At 45.5% G+C, this 18972-nt stretch overlaps 1 protein-coding gene across 2 annotated transcripts in view; it reads right to left on the bottom strand.

Annotated features, from left to right (window-relative positions):
• The window catches only part of rpa1 (replication protein A1), a 93838-nt gene that overhangs the window by 69094 nt on the left and 5772 nt on the right, over positions 1-18972 (bottom strand). For both annotated transcript variants that reach the window (XM_072469871.1, XM_072469872.1), the window contains exons 2-4: positions 18751-18798; positions 5387-5459; positions 4498-4606 (exon numbers count right to left, since the gene is read on the bottom strand). In XM_072469871.1, coding sequence (XP_072325972.1) covers positions 4498-4606; positions 5387-5459; positions 18751-18798 — 230 coding nt within the window. The remainder of the gene's footprint in view (positions 1-4497; positions 4607-5386; positions 5460-18750; positions 18799-18972) is intronic.

The raw sequence follows: 18972 nt of genomic DNA, 5'->3' as shown, positions 1-18972 counted from the left end.
ACAGTGGGAAAGCAAGGTAAGATGTTCACACTTCCAATTGTGGCACGTACTGATGAGGAGCCAGAAGCACCTGGTTCAAGTCCCACTTAAGAACATGATGGCCAAGGTAGGTGTTCATAATGTGGCAAACCCTTTAAGTATTAAGCTGCAAATCCTTCCAACATATGCCAATGGGAGGTGACAAGAGAGAGAGATTCCTGGTCAGCTATGTAATGCAAAGATAACTGGAGCCTCTACCATCATTATTCATATCTCTGGACTGCAATAAAACTGTAACGGTGCATATTGCCATAGCAATCCTGACTCCTTCGAGGACTAGTTTGCTGGAAGGCCAGAGTGGATCAGATTAGTGCCAACAGCATGAGGTTCAATCCCTATTCCGGCTGGGGTGTACTCTGGATCTACCTTCTTGCCCTACTCATTGTACAGATTGAAGCTCGGTGGATCAGGCAGAGAACTGAAGCAGCAGCAAGTATCAATATGACCCTTGCATTAACAGCTGGCACAAGTAATCCACCAGTGGATCAGAGTGCTCTCTCTTTCAAATGAATGTTAGCATAAGTCCAAATTTACTGCAAGATTGTCCCGTGAAACATAGCCAAATATAAAAAAATCAATACCATTCTTGTGGTTAATTAATTCCTGTGCATGTAATAATGTTTCCATTTGTAATTTGTCTGCTCAGTCCCATCTTCAGTTCATCTGGGGCCAGAAAAGCCCAATCTTCAAACTAGCAGTTAAAGGAAATTTCAACGTTGATCCCTGATAGAATGATCAGTTATATGGACATAAAAACATACGAATTAGGAGCAGACGTAGGCCACTTGGCCCTCGAGCATGTTCTGCTATTCAGTAAGATCATGATCTGATTGTAACTTCAACCCCACATTCTTGCCTGCCCCCGATTACCATTGACCCCCTTGTTAATCAAGAATCTATCCAGATCTGCCTTAAAAATATTCATTGTCGCTGCTTCCACCACCTTTTGGGGAAGAGAGTGTTCCAGACAATCATGACCCTCAGAAAAAACTTCTCCTCATCTCAGTTTCAAATGAGCGAACGCTTATTTAAAAAAAAAACACCCTAGTTCTAAATTCTCCCACAAGAATAAACATCCACGCCACATCCACCCTGTCAGTACCCCTCATGATCTTAAGGGTTTTGTTTTCGTGTCGCCTCTTACTCTTCTAAACTCTGGTGGATACAACCTAACCTCTCTATCTTTTTGCACAAGACAGCCTGCCCATTCCTAGAATTAGTCGAGTTACCCTTCTTTGAACTGTTTCTAATGTACTTACATCTTTCCTTAAATAAGGAAACCAATACTGCGCACAACACTAATGCCCTGTGCAACTGAAGTATAACCTACCTAACTTTTGTGATCAATTTACCTCATAATAAACAATAATATTAGTTTCTTAATTACATACTGTACCAACTTACTAGCCTTTTTTGCTTCATGCATTCGGACACCCAAATCCTTCTGCACCTCAGAACTCTGCCATCTCACTAATTAGATAATAAGCTCCTTCTTTATTCTTACTGCCAAAATGGGCAATTTCACATTTGCCTACATTGGACTCAATTTGCCAGAATTTTGCACACTCCACTCACTTAACCTATTATGTCCCTTTGTAGCCTCCTTATGTACTCTTCACAATTTACTTCCCTACCTATCTTTGTGTCGTCAGCAAATTTAGCAACCATACTTTCCCAGTCCCTTCATCCAAGTAATTTATATAAATTGTAAAATGTTGAGGCCCCAGCACTTGTCACATCCTGTCAACCAGAAAAGGATCCAATGATGCCAACTCTCTCTCTCTCTTCTGTTAGCTAGCCAGTCTTCAATCCATGCAAATGTTACCCCCACACCATTTTCTGCAATAACCTTTGATGTGTCGACTTCTGGAAATCAAAGTACAGTACATCCACAGGACATGTGCCTCCTTTAAAGAACTCCAATAAATTTATGAAACATGATTTCCTTTTCACAAAACCAAGTTGATTCTGCCTTATTACCAAGTGCCCTACTGTAACATCTTTAATAATGGCTTGTAACATTTTTCCTATGACAGATATGGTTTCCTGCTTTCTGTCTCTTTCCCTTATTGAGATAAGGGGTACATTTGCCATTTCCCAACCCAATGCAACCTTCCCCAAATCTTGGGGATTTGGGAAAATTATAATCTTTAAAAAAAAAAAAAAAAATCTTTATTGGCACAAGCAAGCATCAAATATCTCATTATCCACTTCTTAGGGACCCAGGATGTCAGACCCGCAGATCCAACCATTTGCTCAACATCACTTTCCTGGTAATTGTAATTTTCCCAGAGTTCCCCTCTCCCTTCCATTTCCTGATTTACAACTATTTTTGGGATGTTATTTGTATGCTCCATAATGAAGACCGATGCAAAATACTGGTTTAATTCATCCACTATAGCCTTCCCTTCCATCACAATTCCCTTTCTATAGGACCAATGCTCACTTTGTTAACTAGTTTCTTATTTAAACATCCACAGAAACTCTTACTATCTGACTTTATACTAGTGAGCTTTCTCTTGTGCTTCCCTCATCAATCTTTTTGTCATTCTTTGATGTTCACTGAAAAAGGTCCCCAGAAACACACACCATAATTGCACTTGTTTGTCAAGTTTATTCAAATGCCTGGATAAACCTGCTATAAGAACAGCTCACTGTATCTCATCTCTCATTTTAAATGTTCAGAACTCCGTAGAGGTCATTTTTATATAAACCCCCCCCCCCCCCCCCCCCAGATTTAGATGAAATATGCAATCATCTTTTGAAGTTGAATAAAACCGTAAGACGTAGAAGCGGAAGGAGGCCATTCGGCTCATCGACTCTGCTCCGCCATTAAATTGGATCTGATGTGATAATCCTCAACTCCGCTTTCCCGCCTTTTTCCCATAACCCTTGATTCCCTTACTGATCATCTGTCTATCTTAAACATACTTAATGACCCAAACCCACAGTAATAAATTCCACAGATTCACTACCCTGAGAAGAAATTCCTCTTCATCCCGGTCTTAAATCGAGGAGCCCTTACTCTGACATTACACACTCTGGCCCTAGACTCTCCCAAAAGGGGAAACAACCACTCAGCATCTACTGGAAATGGACATCACATTACTATTGCCAACAGCACAGAATCTGCCATTTTATTATTTTAAGCACTTATTAAAGTTACATATAAAATATTACATATATTAGTGGGTTCAAAGCTTAATCCAGAATTTGTGCACATAACTTAAGATGTTATATGAGGCAAAGCCTAATGCCACAACCACTGTGCCAGCTGAAGCAATTTACAAACAATTAAGCTATTTATGAAGTAGGAGGTGCCATTGAGGCATTAAACCATGATCCTGTACAGCTCAATAGAAAATATTCTATGGTTCTATAAAAGAACAGTGTCTTGGGCAATATTTATGTCAACTCATACTACCAGACTAGCTGGTCTTTTATATCTCTAAGACCTCGCTGAGTGTAAACTAGCTGTATTTTCCAGTATGACTAAAAAAAAATAACATATTTAGGTAGCACCTTTCACCATCTGAGGATGTCCATAGAATCTCTACAATTCAGAAGGTCATTCAGCCCATCGAATCTGCACCGAACCCCGAAATAGCACTGTACCTAGGCCCACTTCCCCGCCCTATCCCCATAACACCGCACATTGGGCAATCCACCTAAACCGTACATCTCTGGACACTAATGGTTTCAATTCTGGCCTTTGATGACTGTGCGAAGTTTGTACTTTCTCCCCGTGTCTGCGTGGGTTTCCTCCGGGTGCTTCAGTTTCCACCCACAGTCCAAAGATATGCAGGTTAGGTGGATTGGCCATGCCAAATTGTCCTTTAGTGCCCCCAAAAATGTGCAGGTTAGGTAGGGTTACGGGGAATGGGCCTAGGTAGGGTGCTCTTTCAGAGGGTTAGTACAGACTCAATGCGCTGAATGACCTCCTTCCACACTGTAGGAATTCTACGGGACATCCAGATATTTGGAAGTATATTTTGACTCGCCCTCGAATTTTCTCCTTATCATAGATATCATAGAATTTACAGCGCAGAAGGTGGCCATTCAGCCCATCGAGTCTGCACCGGCTCTTGGAAAGAGCACCCTACCCATGGTCCACACCTCCACACTATCCCCATAACCCAGTAACCCCACCCAACACTAAGGGTAATTTTGGACACCAAGGGCAATTTAGCATGGCCAATCCACCTAACCTGCACATCTTTGGACTGTGGGAGGAAACCGGAGCACCCGGAGGAAACCCACGCACACACGGGGAGAATGTGCAGACTCCGCACAGACAGTGACCCAAACCGGGAATCGAACCTGGGACCCTGGAGCTGTGAAGCAATTGTGCTATCCACAATGCTACCGTCCTCCTCTTGGCCAGGTGCGATTGTCCTTTATCGCATGGGGAAACCCTTTACCTTTTAAACATTAATATAATTTTCACTGCTCACATACCTTCCATCCTTCATTGTGTTACAGATGAACCGGTTGATCTGGCAGACACAGTTTACTGCAATAAGACCCTCATCACCCATGTAGTTCAGCTGAGTTGCTAGCAGGAAAGCTATAAGAACAAGAATTATATATTATATTGATCTTATCAGAGCTTTGTTTCTTGTGTCCTAACTCTACATCTATCAACACCTTTAATAAAACAAAATGTCCCAAGGCACTTCACAGGAGCATAATAAAGTAAAATATGACAGCAAGCCACATATTAGGTCAGATGACAAAGACTGTGAGCTCAGTTTTGCTCAGCAACACAAGCTGCAAACATGATGTTCCCATCCAAATGCATACTGATGACTTCCAACTATATCTCAGCTACACAACTGCTGCTGCTGGCCAAACATCAAGTCATGGGTAAAAGCCAAGACTCCTCCAGCTGAACAATCGGCAGTACAAAGCTAACTAGTTCAAATGGTTATAAAGTCCAAATCCTTCTACATTCCACATGTAACCAGCTCCGGCCCAATGGTCACAATCTCAGCTTTTAGGTTTGGACAACTATGTGCTGCCTCCACTCCACCAATGCAAGGCTGTCAATCATCACCGTCCTGTGTTCAAAACACACGCTTGAGCTTAGCACATTTCTCCAACACAAATCTATGTCTTCAGGCATGTTTTCAATCACATCGCGAATCCTGCCTTCCATTTCTGAAGTGCCCTCTCATTATGTCAAAAAGCATCATACAAGTGGTTGTAGAGTAGCTCCAGTTAAATATTGGAGGAGCAAATCCATGATCAGTATGCTAATATGTTGCATAAAAGTCAATGATTTGGTTGAACAATTAAATTACTTTTAGTTAGCTAATGTAAACAAATTTGGATCTGCAATACTTACATGACAGTGTATTGATTCCATCACTCATTAGTACACGATACCTTGGGGGCCCATTTGTAATGCGTCGGATACTCTATACAAATCAAGATAAATTTCTTATATGGCAGAAGCAATATCGGCTGTAAACAACTATATAATACAATAAAATAAGCAAAATGTTGCAGATGCTGGAATCCAAAATAGGAATAGAGAATGTTGGAAAAATTCAGCAGGTCTGGCAGCATCTGTAGTGTGAGAAAAGAGTTAACACTTACAGTCCGTTTGACTCTTCATCAGAACCAAAGAGAGGGAAAATTGGATATTAAACTGTAGTTGTGAGAGACTGCAACAATTATATAATACAATTGATTTGTGTGACAGAAAGCAGAAGAGACTTTCCAGTTTGCAGATTCATCCAAACTGGGATGTCAAAATTTGAACAATTTATTATTTTTTTTGAAATAAATGTGTTATTAAAGCTTTTCCAACCAACGTTTTTACATAACAAAGATAGAGGTACAAATAATAATAAAAATAAACAAGAATTATTAAACAGAGCAACGTGGGTGTTGTCTTCATACAAAACTTACATAATATCAACAGTTTCTCCCCCCCCCCTCCCCCCCAGGTGCTGCTGCTGACACTTACTGCTCCCCTAGGAAGTCAAAGAAAGGTTGCCACCACCGGGAGAACCCCATCAAGGACCCTCTCAAGGCGAACTTTATTCGCTCCAGGCTGAGGAACCCCGCCATATTGCTAACCCAGGTCTCCACACTCGGGGGTTTCGAGTCCCTCCACATTAACAAGATCCATCTCCCGGCAAACCAGGGAGGCAAAGGCCAGTACCTCGGCCTTTCGCTTCCTGCACTCCCGGATCCTCCGACACCCAAAATATCGCTACTGTTGGACTCGCCTTCACCCGAGTGTCCAAAATTCTAGACATCACCCTCGCAAACCCCTGCCAGAATTCTTTAAGCACCGGGCATGCCCAAAACATATGCCCAAAGCAGGCGGGGGAGGGGAGTCAATTCAGGACAATTTAAAAAGAGCAACTTGTAAACTCACTCCCAGTGAGTTCTCCCAGTGAGCCAGAGAAGACGCAGCCAGAGTGAGACAGAACCAAGAGTGAGTTTGGGAATTTGAATCTAGGTGAGAATTCAAAGCTAGGTGGGAAGTGCTTTTTATCCCTGGTAAGTGACTGATACGTAGTGTTTCTGTTTTCTTTTTCATTGGTATATTTATGTTTTTTTTTTCTTCGTTGTTTATTTATTTTTATTTTTTGGGGGGGGGGGGGGGGAGGAGAAGAGAGAATTGTAATTGTTGAAGTTAACCGAAGGTTTAAGACATGGCAGGAGATCTCAGACCCATCTCATGCTCCTTGTGTGCGATGTGGGAGCTCAGGGATACGTCCACTGTCCCTGGCTCCTACACGTGCAAGAAGTGTGTCTAGTTGCAGCTCCTGTTAGACCGCTTGACGGCTCTGGAGCTGCGGATGGACTCACTTTGGAGCATCCGCGATGCTGAGGACGTCGTGGATAGCACGTTTAGCGAATTGGTCACACTGCAGGTGAAAGGTACTGAGGGAGATAGAAAACGGGTGACCAAATGACAGCAAGAGTAGGAAGGCAGTGCAGGTGTCCTCTGCGGTCATCTCCCTGCAAAACAGATATACCGCTTTGGATACTGTTGAGGGAGCTGGCTCACCAGGGGAAGGCAGCAGCAGCCAGATTCATGGCACCATGGTTGGCTCTGCTGCGCAGCTGGAAGAAGAATGGCAGGACTATAGTGATAGGGGACTCAATTGTAAGGGGAATAGACAGGCGGTTCTGCGGAAGCAATCGAGACTCCAGGATGGTATGTTGCCTCCCTGGTGCAAGGGTCAAGGATGTCTCGGAGCGGCTGCAGGACATTCTGGGGGGGGGTGAACAACCAGATGTTGTGGTGCACATAGGCACCAACGATATAGGTAAAAAAACGGGACGAGGTCCTACAAGCTGAATTCAGAGAGTTAGGAGTTAAATTAAAAAGTAGGACCTCAAAAGTAGTAATCTCAGGATTGCTACCAGTGTCACGAGTTAGTCAGAGTAGGAATGTCCGGATAGATAGGATGAATGCGTGGCTCGAGAGATGGTGCAAGAGGAAGGGATTCAAATTCCTGGGGCATTGGAACCGGTTCTGGGGAGGTGGGACCAGTACAAACCGGACGGTCTGCACCTGGGCAGGACTGGAACCAATGTCCTAGGGGGGGTGTTTGCTAGAGCTGTTGGGATGAGTTTAAACTAATGTGGCAGGGGGATGGGAACCGATGCAGGAAGTTGGAAGGTAGTAAGACAGGGACAGAAACAAAAGGCAGTAAGGGGGAAAGTGTAAGGCAGAGAAGCCATAGTCAAAAATCAAAAAGGGCGACAGTACAAGGTACAGTGACTGAGGGGAGCTCAGTGAATAGGACCAGGAATACTGAAAGGAATAAAACGGGAAGTGAAAACATTAATGGTAAGCAACACGGCAGGTTGTTCCATGAAGATATGGGTTCAACGACAAGGAAAATTAGGAGAAAGGTTAAGAGGAAATATAACTTAGCAGAGGTTACTGATCGAGGTGTTAAGATTCAGAACAGAGGTAAAAAAGCCAACATAAGTGTACTTTACCTGAATGCTCGTAGTATTCAGAATAAGGTAAATGAGTTGATGGCGCAAATCATCGTGAATGACTATGATTTAGTGGCCATTACTGAAACATGGTTAAAGGATGGTCATGACTGGGAGTTAAATATCCACGGGTATCAAACTATTCGGAAGGACAGAGTGGATGGTAAGGGAGGTGGTGTAGCTCTGTTATTTAAGGATGACATCCGGGCAACAGTAAGGGATGACATCGGTGCTATGGAGGATAAGGTTGAATCCATTTGGGTGGAAATCAGGAATAGTAAGGCAAAAAAGTAACTGATTGGTGTAGTCTATAGGCCACCAAATAGTAACATTATGGTGGGGCAGGCAATAAACAAAGAAATAACTGATGCATGTAGAAATGGTACAGCAGTTATCATGGGGGATTTTAATCGACATGTCGATTGGTTTAACCAGGTCGGTCAAGGCAGCCTTGAGGAGGAGTTTATAGAATGTAATGTATCCGCGATAGTTTCCTAGAACAGTATGTAATGGAACCTACGAGGGAACAAGCGGTCCTAGATCTGGTCCTGTGTAATGAGACAGGATTGATTCAGGATCTCATAGTTAGGGATCCTCTCGGAAGGAGCGATCACAATTTGGTGGAATTTAAAATACAGATGGAGGGTGAGAAGGTAAAATCAAGCACTAGTGTTTTGTGCTTAAACAAAGGAGATTACAATGGGATGAGAGAAGAACTAGCTAAGGTAGACTGGGAGCAAAGACTTTATGAAATGAAAATCGCTTATTGTCACGAGTAGGCTTCAATTAAGTTACTGTGAAAAGCCCCGAGTCGGCACATTCCGGCGCCTGATTGGGGAGGCTGGAACAGGAACGGAACCGTGCTGCTGGCCTGCCTTGGTCTGCTTTAAAAGCCAGCGATTTAGCCCAGTGAGCTAAACCAGCCCCTCATGGTGAAACAGTTGAGGAACAGTGGAGAACCTTCCAAGCGATTTTTCACAGTGCTCAGCAAAGGTACTGAGGGACCTGCGGTGTGACCAACAAAATAACAGCAAAAGGGATTATTATTTAAATGATAAAATATTAAAACATGCTGCTGTGCAGAGAAACCTGGGTGTGCTAGTGCATGAGTCGCAAAAAGTTGGTTTACAGGTGCAACAGGTGATTAAGAAGGCAAATGGAATTTTGTCCTTCATTGCTAGAGGGATGGAGTTTAAGACTAGGGAGGTTACGCTGCAATTGTATAAGGTGTTAGTGAGGCCACACCTGGAGTATCGTGTTCAGTTTTGGTCTCCTTACTTGAGAAAGGACGTACTGGCACTGGCGGGTGTGCAGAGGAGATTCACTAGGTTAATCCCAGAGCTGAAGGGGTTGGATTACGAGGAGAGGTTGAGTAGACTGGGACTGTACTCGTTGGAATTTAGAAGGATGAGGGGGGATCTTATAGAAACATATAAAATTATGAAGGGAATAGATAGGATAGATGCGGGGAGGTTGTTTCCACTGGCGGGTGAAAGCAGAACTAGGGGGCATAGCCTCAAAATAAGGGGAAGTAGATTTAGGACTGAGTTTAGGAGGAACTTCTTCACTCAAAGGGTTGTGAATCTATGGAATCCCTTGCCCAGTGAAGCAGTAGATGCTCCTTCATTAAATGTTTTTAAGATAAAGATAGATAGTTTTTTGAAGAATAAAGGGATTAAGGGTTATGGTGTTCGGGCCGGAAAGTGAAGCTGAGTCCACAAAAGATCAGCCATGATCTCATTGAGTGGTGGAGCAGGCTCGAGGGGCCTGATGGCCTACTCCTGCTTCTAGTTCTTATGTTCTTATATGGGCATGGTTCCCGGACTCCCTGCACATCTCGGGCACCTGTCCCCCACCCTAAAAAAATTACTCATTCTTGCCGCCGTTATATGCACCCGATGCACCACCGTAAACTGAATTAAACTGAGCCTGGCACATGATGAGGAGTTCACCCTGCCCAGGGCGATGGCCCACAGGCCCTCATCCAGCTCCTCCTCCCACTTGCCCCTCAACTTCTCCACTGAGGCTTCCTCCACCTCCTGCAGCTCCTGATATATGTCTGACACCTTCCCCTCCCCTACCCAGATGCCAGACACCACCCTGTCCTGGATCCTACGCGGGGGCAGCAGCGGAAATGTCCCCACCTGTTTTCTAAGAAAGTCCCGAACCTGGAGGTACCTGAACGCATTCCCCAGAGGCAGGCCGAACATCTCCTCCAGCGCCTGCATGCTGGGGAAAGTCCCGTCTATAAACATGTCCCCCATCCTCCTAATACCTTCCCTATAACAGCCTTGGAACCCCCCCCATCCATCCTACTCAGAGCAAATCTATGGTTATTCCGTATCGGGGTCCTCACAGAGGCCCCCTCCTCCTGCCTGTGTCTCCTCCACTGCCCCCAAATCCTCAGTGCCGCCATCACCACCGGACTTGTGGTGTATCGCGCCGGTGAGAACGGCAGCGGAGCCGTGACTAGTGCCCCTAGGCTGGTGCCTTTGCATGACGCTGCCTCCAGCCGCCCCCACCTCATCATCCACTTCCTAATCATGGCGACATTGGCCGCCCAATAATAGCTGCAGATGTTCAGCAGAGCCAGTCCCCCCCCCCAAACCACCACCACCACCCGGCTACGCTCCAAGAATGCCCTTTTAACTCGCGGGGTTTTATTTGCCCACACAAATCCCGTAACAATCCTATTCACCCGCTTAAAAAAGGAGTTGGGGATGAAAATGGGGAGGCACTGAAAGAGGAAGAGGAACCTGGGGAGAACCGTCATCTTCACAGTCTGCACCCATCCCGCCAGGGAAAGCGGGAGCATATCCCACCTTTTAAACTGTCCCTCCATCTGCTCCACGAGCTGGGTTAAGTTGAGCCTGTGCAGGGCATCCCAGTTCCTGGCCACTTGTATCCACAAGTACCGAAAGCTCCTCTCCACTATCTTGAGCGGGAGCTCTCTCAGTCTCTCCTCCTGGCCCCTAGCGTGGACCACGAACAGCTCACTCTTCCCCACGTTCAATTTATACCCCGAGAAACTCCCAGAAGTCCCTCAGGGTCCGCATGACCTCCCCCATTCCCTCTAGCGGGTCCGAAATGTACAACAGGTCATCCGCGTAGAGGGAGACCCGGTGCTCCTCCCCTCCACGCACCAGCCCCCTCCAATCCCTTTAAGTCCTGAGCGCAATGGCCAACGGCTCAATTGCCTGGGCAAACAGCAACGGGGACAGGGGACACCCCTGCCTCGTAAACTTGAACAATTTAATGCTGCAAACATAACAGCATTTGATGGAGCCCAATTTGGAACTTAAAAGATAATCACAAGGTTGGGGTTTCTACTGTTTTGTTGGCCTTTTCTGAGCAATTTGCCCAAAATTGATGCAATGCGGTCAAAAGAACGAGTTCCCTTGATTTCTTTAAAATGAATTTAATAAACATGTGCTGGACAATGGTGATCTTATTCCCAAGTTGAATTAACCACCATTGGAAATTTCTGCTAACTTTGCAGGCCTTCAAGATAGCTCTACAAATTGAAACAGAAACAAAATGCTGGACAAACTCAGGTCACCCAGTCTGTGTTTTCCCTCACCAATGTTAAGGAATCCGCTTTGAGAGCAGCGAAAACAGTGGAACAAATTGAAGGAGGTGCAAGTGAAATGTTGCTTCACCTGAAACGAGTATTTGGGTCTTGAAGGGTGAGGAGTGAGGTGGTAAAAGGGCAGGTGTTAAAATTGAACTGGTTCTTTTGGACACTCATGTAATATTTTCTGAATGTATCTTTGTTAACTGGTAGGAAAGTGTTTACCACACCTCAATTTTACTAGCAAATGGTCCTGCATGTTTCTTTAAAGTAATTTTCAGCAATTTAAAATCAGGTTACTCACAGGTGTTGCACAGTCATGTTCATTTTGGGATAAACCCCTGTCTGTATGGAGTTTGCATCTGTCCGTGTGGAGTTTGCACATTCTCTCCGTGTCTGCGTGAGTCTCACCCCCACAACCCCAAAAGATGTGCAGGGTGGGTGGATTCATAGAATTTACAGTGCAGGAGGCCATTCGGCCCATCGAGTCTGCACCAGCCCTTGGAACGAGAACCCTACTTAAGCCCACGCTGCCACCCTATCCCTATAACCCAGTAACCCACTTAAGCTTTTTGGACACCAAGGGCAATTAACCTGCACATCTTTGGACTGTGGGAGGAAACCGGAGCAGCCGGAGGAAATCTACGCAGACACGGAGAGAACTCCGCACGGACAGTGACCCAAGCTGGGAATCGAATCTGGGACCCTGGAGCAGTGAAGCAACTGTGCTAACTACTGTGCTACCATACTGCCCGTACCGGATTGGCCAAGCTAAGTTGCCCCTTAATTGGAAAAAATGAATTGGGTACTCTAAATTCATTTTATTTTTAAAATTGTGATAAACCTATTTTCAGTTGTATTAATCAAACTGCATCAAGTTACCAGACTCAAAATACATCAGTTTTTAGAAGCAGAACTTTCCTTTTTAAATTCTATTTTGAAATACACGATTGTGCAGGCAATGTGCTGCGACTTCAAGATGTGTGAGATTCTGGATACCTATGTAAATCAGGGCATGCATGTCTGCATAACTGTTTGTGGTTGCAGGAATTTCAGCTCAGTTATTGAGCTGGGGGCCGTGCTAGACACTGCGGCACATCAGGGAAGGAAGAATATCACCTGGACACTTTATTCCAGGAAGTGGTCATAAAATGTCCAGGTAATGTTCTCCTTCCCTGATGTGCCTTATGCTGGAGCCTTCTGATTTGGTCCGGGACAAGTGGTAAGGGGACCCAGAAGACCATTGGAAACCTCGGCCCTCACAATTGTCCAACAGCTTTGAGGTCTTAAAATGAAGTGGCTAGTGACATCCGGTGGCGGCCATGTGCTGATCAGTTGCACACAAGGTGGTTCTGGCTGCGAGGCTTTGGTTTTGGCAGTTTCTACCCAGTTAATGAGAACTTTGTTTCTCTGCCAAAGTAAAATGTCGGCGGGTTACAATACCCAGCAAAAATAGAGTAAAGCCTTGGCTCAAGAGGAGGAGGATAAGCCTGGCACAGTAGCTGAAAGCATGGTGGAGTCGGGAGCGTCGTCATTACCTGCCTGTGGAGCAGTTGATGGAGTTCATCAAGGGGGAGCCCCCACACCCTTAGGGTCAACACGACCAATGGGCTCACCGAGTACCTGGCTGGCGAGAACGGTAGAGGCACATAAAATGGCACAGGTACATAAAAGGGAAGAGAGTCGCTAAGGTGAATGTTGGCCCCTTGGAAGATGAAACTGGTGAGTTAATAGTAGGGAACACAGAAATGGCAGAGATGTTAAATCAGTACTTTGCCTCAGTTTTCACAATGGAGGTCACTAGTACCATTCCTAAAGGAATGGGCAATTCAGAGGTAATAGAACGGGTGGAACGTGGAACAATCAACATCAATAGGGAAACGGTACTCAACAAACTCTTGGGACTGAGAGAAGACACATGTCCAGGGTGTGATGGCCTGCATCCTAGGGTGTTAAAGGAAGTGGCAGCAGAGATAGTGGATCCATTGGTTATGACATTCCAAAATTCCATGGACACGGGAAAGGTTCCAGTGGATTGCAAAAATGTGAACATAACGCCCTTATTCAAAAAGGGAGGGAGGCAAAATGTGGGAAATGACAGATCAGTTAGCTCAACATCTGTTGTTGTTATTAGAATCAACTATCAAGGACGTAATATGAGGGCATTTGGAAAGCCAAAGCGCTATCCATCAGAGTCAGCATGATTTTATGAAGGGCAAATCATGTTTGGCTAATCTGCTTGAGTTCTTCAAAGATGTAACAAGCAAAGTGGATAATGGGGATCCTGTAGATGTAGTATATCTGGACTTCCGGAAGGCGTTTGATAAGGTGCCACACAGAGGGTTGATTCACAAGGGGAGATCACATGGGATTGGGGTAACTTATGAGCTTGGATAGAAGACTGGCTGATGGACAGAAGACAGAGAGTCGGGATATATGGTTCTTTTTCTGGATGGCAAGATGTAACTAGCGGGTTCCCATAGGGTTCGGTCCTTGGGCCCCGGCTATTTACAATCGATATTAACGACTTGGATGCAGGGATAGAAGGTTCTATTGCCAGAATGGCAGATGACACAAAAATAGGCGGGACAGTAAGTTGCAATGAGGAAATAAGAACCTTACAAATGGATATAGATAGGTTAGGAGAGTGGGCCAAAATATGGCAGATGGATATCAACGTTGATAAGTGTGAGGTCATGCATTTTGGTCGAAAAAATGGAAAGGCAACTTATTATCTAAATGGGGAGACACTTTGGGGAGCTCCGATGCAGAGGGATCTGGGTAACCTCATACATGAGTCACAGAAAATGAGCATGCAGGTGAAGCAGATAATAAGGAAAGCAAATGGAATGTTGGCATTTAAAGCAAATGGAATTGAGTATAAAGGTAAGGAAGTGTTGTTGCAACTATATACGGCATTGGTAAGATCACACCTGAAGGACTGTGCAGTTTTGGTCCCCTTATTTGAGGAAAGGTGTAGTGACATTGGAGGCAGTTCAGAGGAGGTTCACTAGATTGATTCCAGAGATGAGGGGTTTGTCGTATGAGGAGAGATTGAACAGTTTAGGCTTATACTCCCTAGAGTTTAGAGGATTATGGGGAGATCTAATTGAGGTGTACAAGATGCCAAAAGGTATGGATAAAGTAGACGTGGAGCGGATGCTTCCTCTTGTGGGGCATTCAAAAATTAGGAGTCATAATCTTAGAAGAGGTAGCAAATTTAAAACAGATTTGAGGAAAAACTGCTCCCAGAGGGTTGTGAATCTGTGGAATTCGCTACCTCAGAGTGTGGTGGATGCAGGGGCAGTGAGTAAATTTAAGGAGGAGGTAGACAGATTTTTAATTGGTACTGGGTTGAAGGGTTATGGCGAATAGGCACAATGGCGGAGTTGAGGCTAGGATGGGATCAGCCATGATCACATTGAGGGGGTTAGGCTCGGGAGGCTAAATTGCCTACTCCTGTTCCGAGGTCATGTGTTCTAGGGAGGTGATGCTCTGGCTGATTTTGCAATCCAGCTCTTGATCTGTAACACTGGAGGGAGCAGATGAGGAACATTACAGCCATGATAGAATGGTGGAGCAGACTCAATGGGCCGAATGGCCTAATTCTGGTCCTATATATTATGAGCTAACAACAAAGCCCTTAAACATGTTCCCCTACTTGATGCTGACCCCTCTCCCACAGCCCACTTCCTAACCATAATGATATTCGCCGCCCAGTAGTAATTAATCATATTCGGCAGCGGCAGTTAATGCTGGCGACAGCACTCCACCAACCAAGTCAGGTTCAGCTCGTGCAACTGCACCCAGCCCCGTGCCACCTGAATACCCAAGTATCTAAAACTCGCCCCCACCTCCCTAAACAGCAACTCCCCATACCTCTTTTCCTCTAGCTTTAATAGGGAACACCTCGCTTTTCCCCATATTCAACTTGTATCCCGAGAACCGGCCAAACTCCCCCAGGATTCCCATGGTACCTCCGATCCTCCGATACTGTCCAGCGGGCCTAAAATATACAGCAACAAGTCGATAGCATACAATGAGACCCTGTACTTGGCCCCCCCCCCCCCCCCCCCAAGCTCAATCCTTCTTCAGACCCTCCGAAGGCATCTTGATTGCATGAAGCAGCCTCCTCACATTCGTCAACAACTGCCACCCCTTCACAAAACCCGTTTGATCTTAAGCTATCACCCCCCCGGGACGCAGTCCTCAATTCGCGAGGCCAACACCTTCGCCAGCAGCTTGGCATCTACATTCTGTAGTGATATCGGGCTGTTCAACCCGCACTGCTCCAGATCCTTATCCTTCTTTAATATCAGGGAGATGGAAGCCTGCGACAAGGGAGTTTCCCCTTCTCCCTCGCTTCGTTATACGCCCTCGGCAACAGTGGCTCCAGGTCTGTCACAAACCATTTTTAGAACTCTACCAGGAACCCATCTGGCACGGGGCCTTCCCTGCCTGCATCACCCTCACACTCGCCATCACCTTCTTCTACCCAATTGAAGCCCCCAGTCCCTGAACCAGTCCCTCCTCCACTTTGGGAAACGGCAGCATGTCCAGAAACCGCCATATCCCCTTCCTCCCTGGTCGGGGGCCCCAGACTCGTATAACCTTCCATAAAATACTTTTCACTGTTCTTCGGTACATGTGACAATAAATCAAATCAAATCATCAAATCAAATCAATCGTCATCAATTTCTTCCAAACTGCGCCACACTAACCACTCCATGTCAGCTTACCCCCCCACCCGCCAAAACAAAAAAGCAACTCTGTCCCTCCACGCCTGCCCCCTGGCAACCCACCACTTCACTTCCGTTAACTAGCTCGCCCAGCTGGCATGGCAGCCCACAGCCCAGGCTTTCAACCATCCTACCACCCTCCAATTCCCCTGCCCCCAACCAACCCATCTATCCCTCAGAGTAATAAAAGGCCCACTCACTATTGTTGCACCCCTGTCAAAACCTGCCTCCAAAAACCCACCACCAACACTTTAAAGGACACCCAAAAACTCCTCCAAAATTCAATGTCCTCACACTCCTCCCAGTTCATTGGCTCTCATAAATCCCGTCACCTCCTCTGGCATGTCAAAATACCACTCACTTCTGGAACGTCACCCACAGGCGGGCTGGGTACAGTACCCCAAACTTCACTCCCTTTTTAACGAGGGCAGCCTTAATCCGATTAAATCTAGGCCTCCCCTTCGCCAGCTCCGCAGCCACGTCATGGTACACCCGCAACTCATTCCCTTTCCAGGTACATTTCCTGGTCTGCCTCGCCGATCGAAAGACCTTCTTGTCCAGAAAGCGGTGTAACCGCACCACCATCGCCCTCGGCGCCTCGCTGCCTCCTCCTCAGCACCCTGTGCACTCGGTCCTCCCCCATCAACTTCTCCAACATCTTTGCCACATTCACCGCGGCCTCCGCACCCACAATGCCTTCAGGCATCCTGACAATCCTTAGGTTTTGCCTTCTGGAGCGATTCTCCAAATCTTCCACCTTCTCCCTCAGCCTTTTCTGGCTCTCCCACATCATTCCCATCTCAGCCACCAACGAGGCAAACTGCTGCTCGTGCTCCCCCGCCACCTCCTCCACTTTCTGGATCGTCAGGCCGTGGAACGCCAGCCTCTGCTCCACTCGCTCAATCCCAGGCCTCAGCAGTTCCACCAACGTGGCTAGGACTCCCAGGGCCTCTTCCCTCTGCTGCCGAAAATCATTCAGGAACTCCACCATCTGCACCGTCGTCTACTGAGCAAGCAGTGCAGCCCCCTTGCTCTCCGCCATCTTTCCTTGTGACACACCACAAGAACTCTCCTACGCCAACAGCACTTTCTTTCTCGTGGCACTCCTTGCCTGCTGATCCATGCATCAGCCACACCAGAGTATTATCATCTTGCCCACTCCTGTGCCTTTTGCCCTCAAATACTTCGCCCCACAGGCCGTGAAAAGACCAAATAAATTTGCCTTCAGCAGGAGCCACCAAATGTGCGATCACTCACTCCATGGCAGCCACTGGAAGTGACATTTTGTATTTTTATTAACAAGCATATTATGCTAAATACTTCCCTTTAAAAACTTTTTAGGAAAACAAAGATAGTTTCAAGGGATTTATATTTGTATTGGTAAACATTAGAAATGAAGTAGTTTTAAGTGGGTTTAATTTCATGTTTCTGCGCATGGAAGGGTAAAACGTAGTTAGATTCATGCTGTACAAAGGTGTTTTGTATGTGTCAGGATTGGTTAAGTTTCAACTGTATTCTTATGGTGCTTAGAGAGGGCTACAGCACGAAGAATGAATAAAAGGCAGGAGCATATGGGTGTTGCTCAGTAACGGGGCCTTGTACGGTAGAAAAGCTTTTAAGTTTTAGCTGAATTTGTGGGAAGTTCGACACAGGATCTTGGGAGTGACCATCTCTCAACTCTACCAGAAGAAAGACTGGCTAGGACAGGAGATGCAAAGAGGCAAGTTTACTAAAGTACAAGTTACAGTCCAGATATCCAGGGAATTGGAACAGAAAGAATGTTTAAATCACCTGAAGTTAAAAAAACAGAGACCAAGGTACTGTTCAGGAGAGTGCAAAGAAGAGTGTAAAGTGTCGGAGTTAAAAAAGACAATTGGAGTAACTAGATTTAACCGGGGTCAGCAGACTTCAGAGGTAGATGGAACTTCTGATGTCAATTGAAAAATGAAAATCGCTTATTGTCACAAGTAGGCTTCAAATGAAGTTACTGTGAAAAGCCCCTAGTCGCCACATTCCGGCGCCTGTTCGGGGAGGCTGTTACGGGAATCGAACCGTGCTGCTGGCCGGCCTGGGTCTGCTTTCAAAGCTAGCGATTTAGCCCTGTGCTAAACCAGCCCCTGGTTAAAATTACTGTTTAATATTTTTTGACTAAACTTTAATTCACATGCAGAAAAATAATTTTAAGTCTCACCAATAAGTGGAATAAGTTAGCAGATTACAAATTGGGCAAATAACGTATTATTGCTCATACGCTCAGAAACCAGTACTTTCATTGCTGTGGGACTTGTTTTTATGTAAAACTGTGTTACTCAGACTGCAAATCACGTTTGACACATGGTTAAGTGGAGTCATTTACATGATGTGTAATGCCAAATCAGTTGACCTAATTAAAAGGCAGTAATATACAACAGAAAATAAGATACTTACAATAACTTGTAAAAGTGGCTGTGAAGGAGTTCCTCCTTGAACTATTGACTGTAAAACAAAGTGGAAGAGATGTGTATTGCCCTTTTCACAGAAATTACAAACTAACATTCAAATTACCATAAAAGATGGGTCCTTTTGTCAAATTGAAAACTGAGTTTGTAATACGAGATTATTCAGAAACATTACACCTCAGGGAAGCTACAGCTAGGAAAGTTCTGCCCA

Source organism: Scyliorhinus torazame, chromosome 12 (genome assembly GCF_047496885.1).
Source record: "Scyliorhinus torazame isolate Kashiwa2021f chromosome 12, sScyTor2.1, whole genome shotgun sequence".
Classification (NCBI taxonomy): Eukaryota; Metazoa; Chordata; class Chondrichthyes; order Carcharhiniformes; family Scyliorhinidae; genus Scyliorhinus; species Scyliorhinus torazame.
The sequence above is the reverse complement of the archived record's forward strand: the minus strand, read 5'-3'. Positions and strand labels throughout refer to the sequence as shown.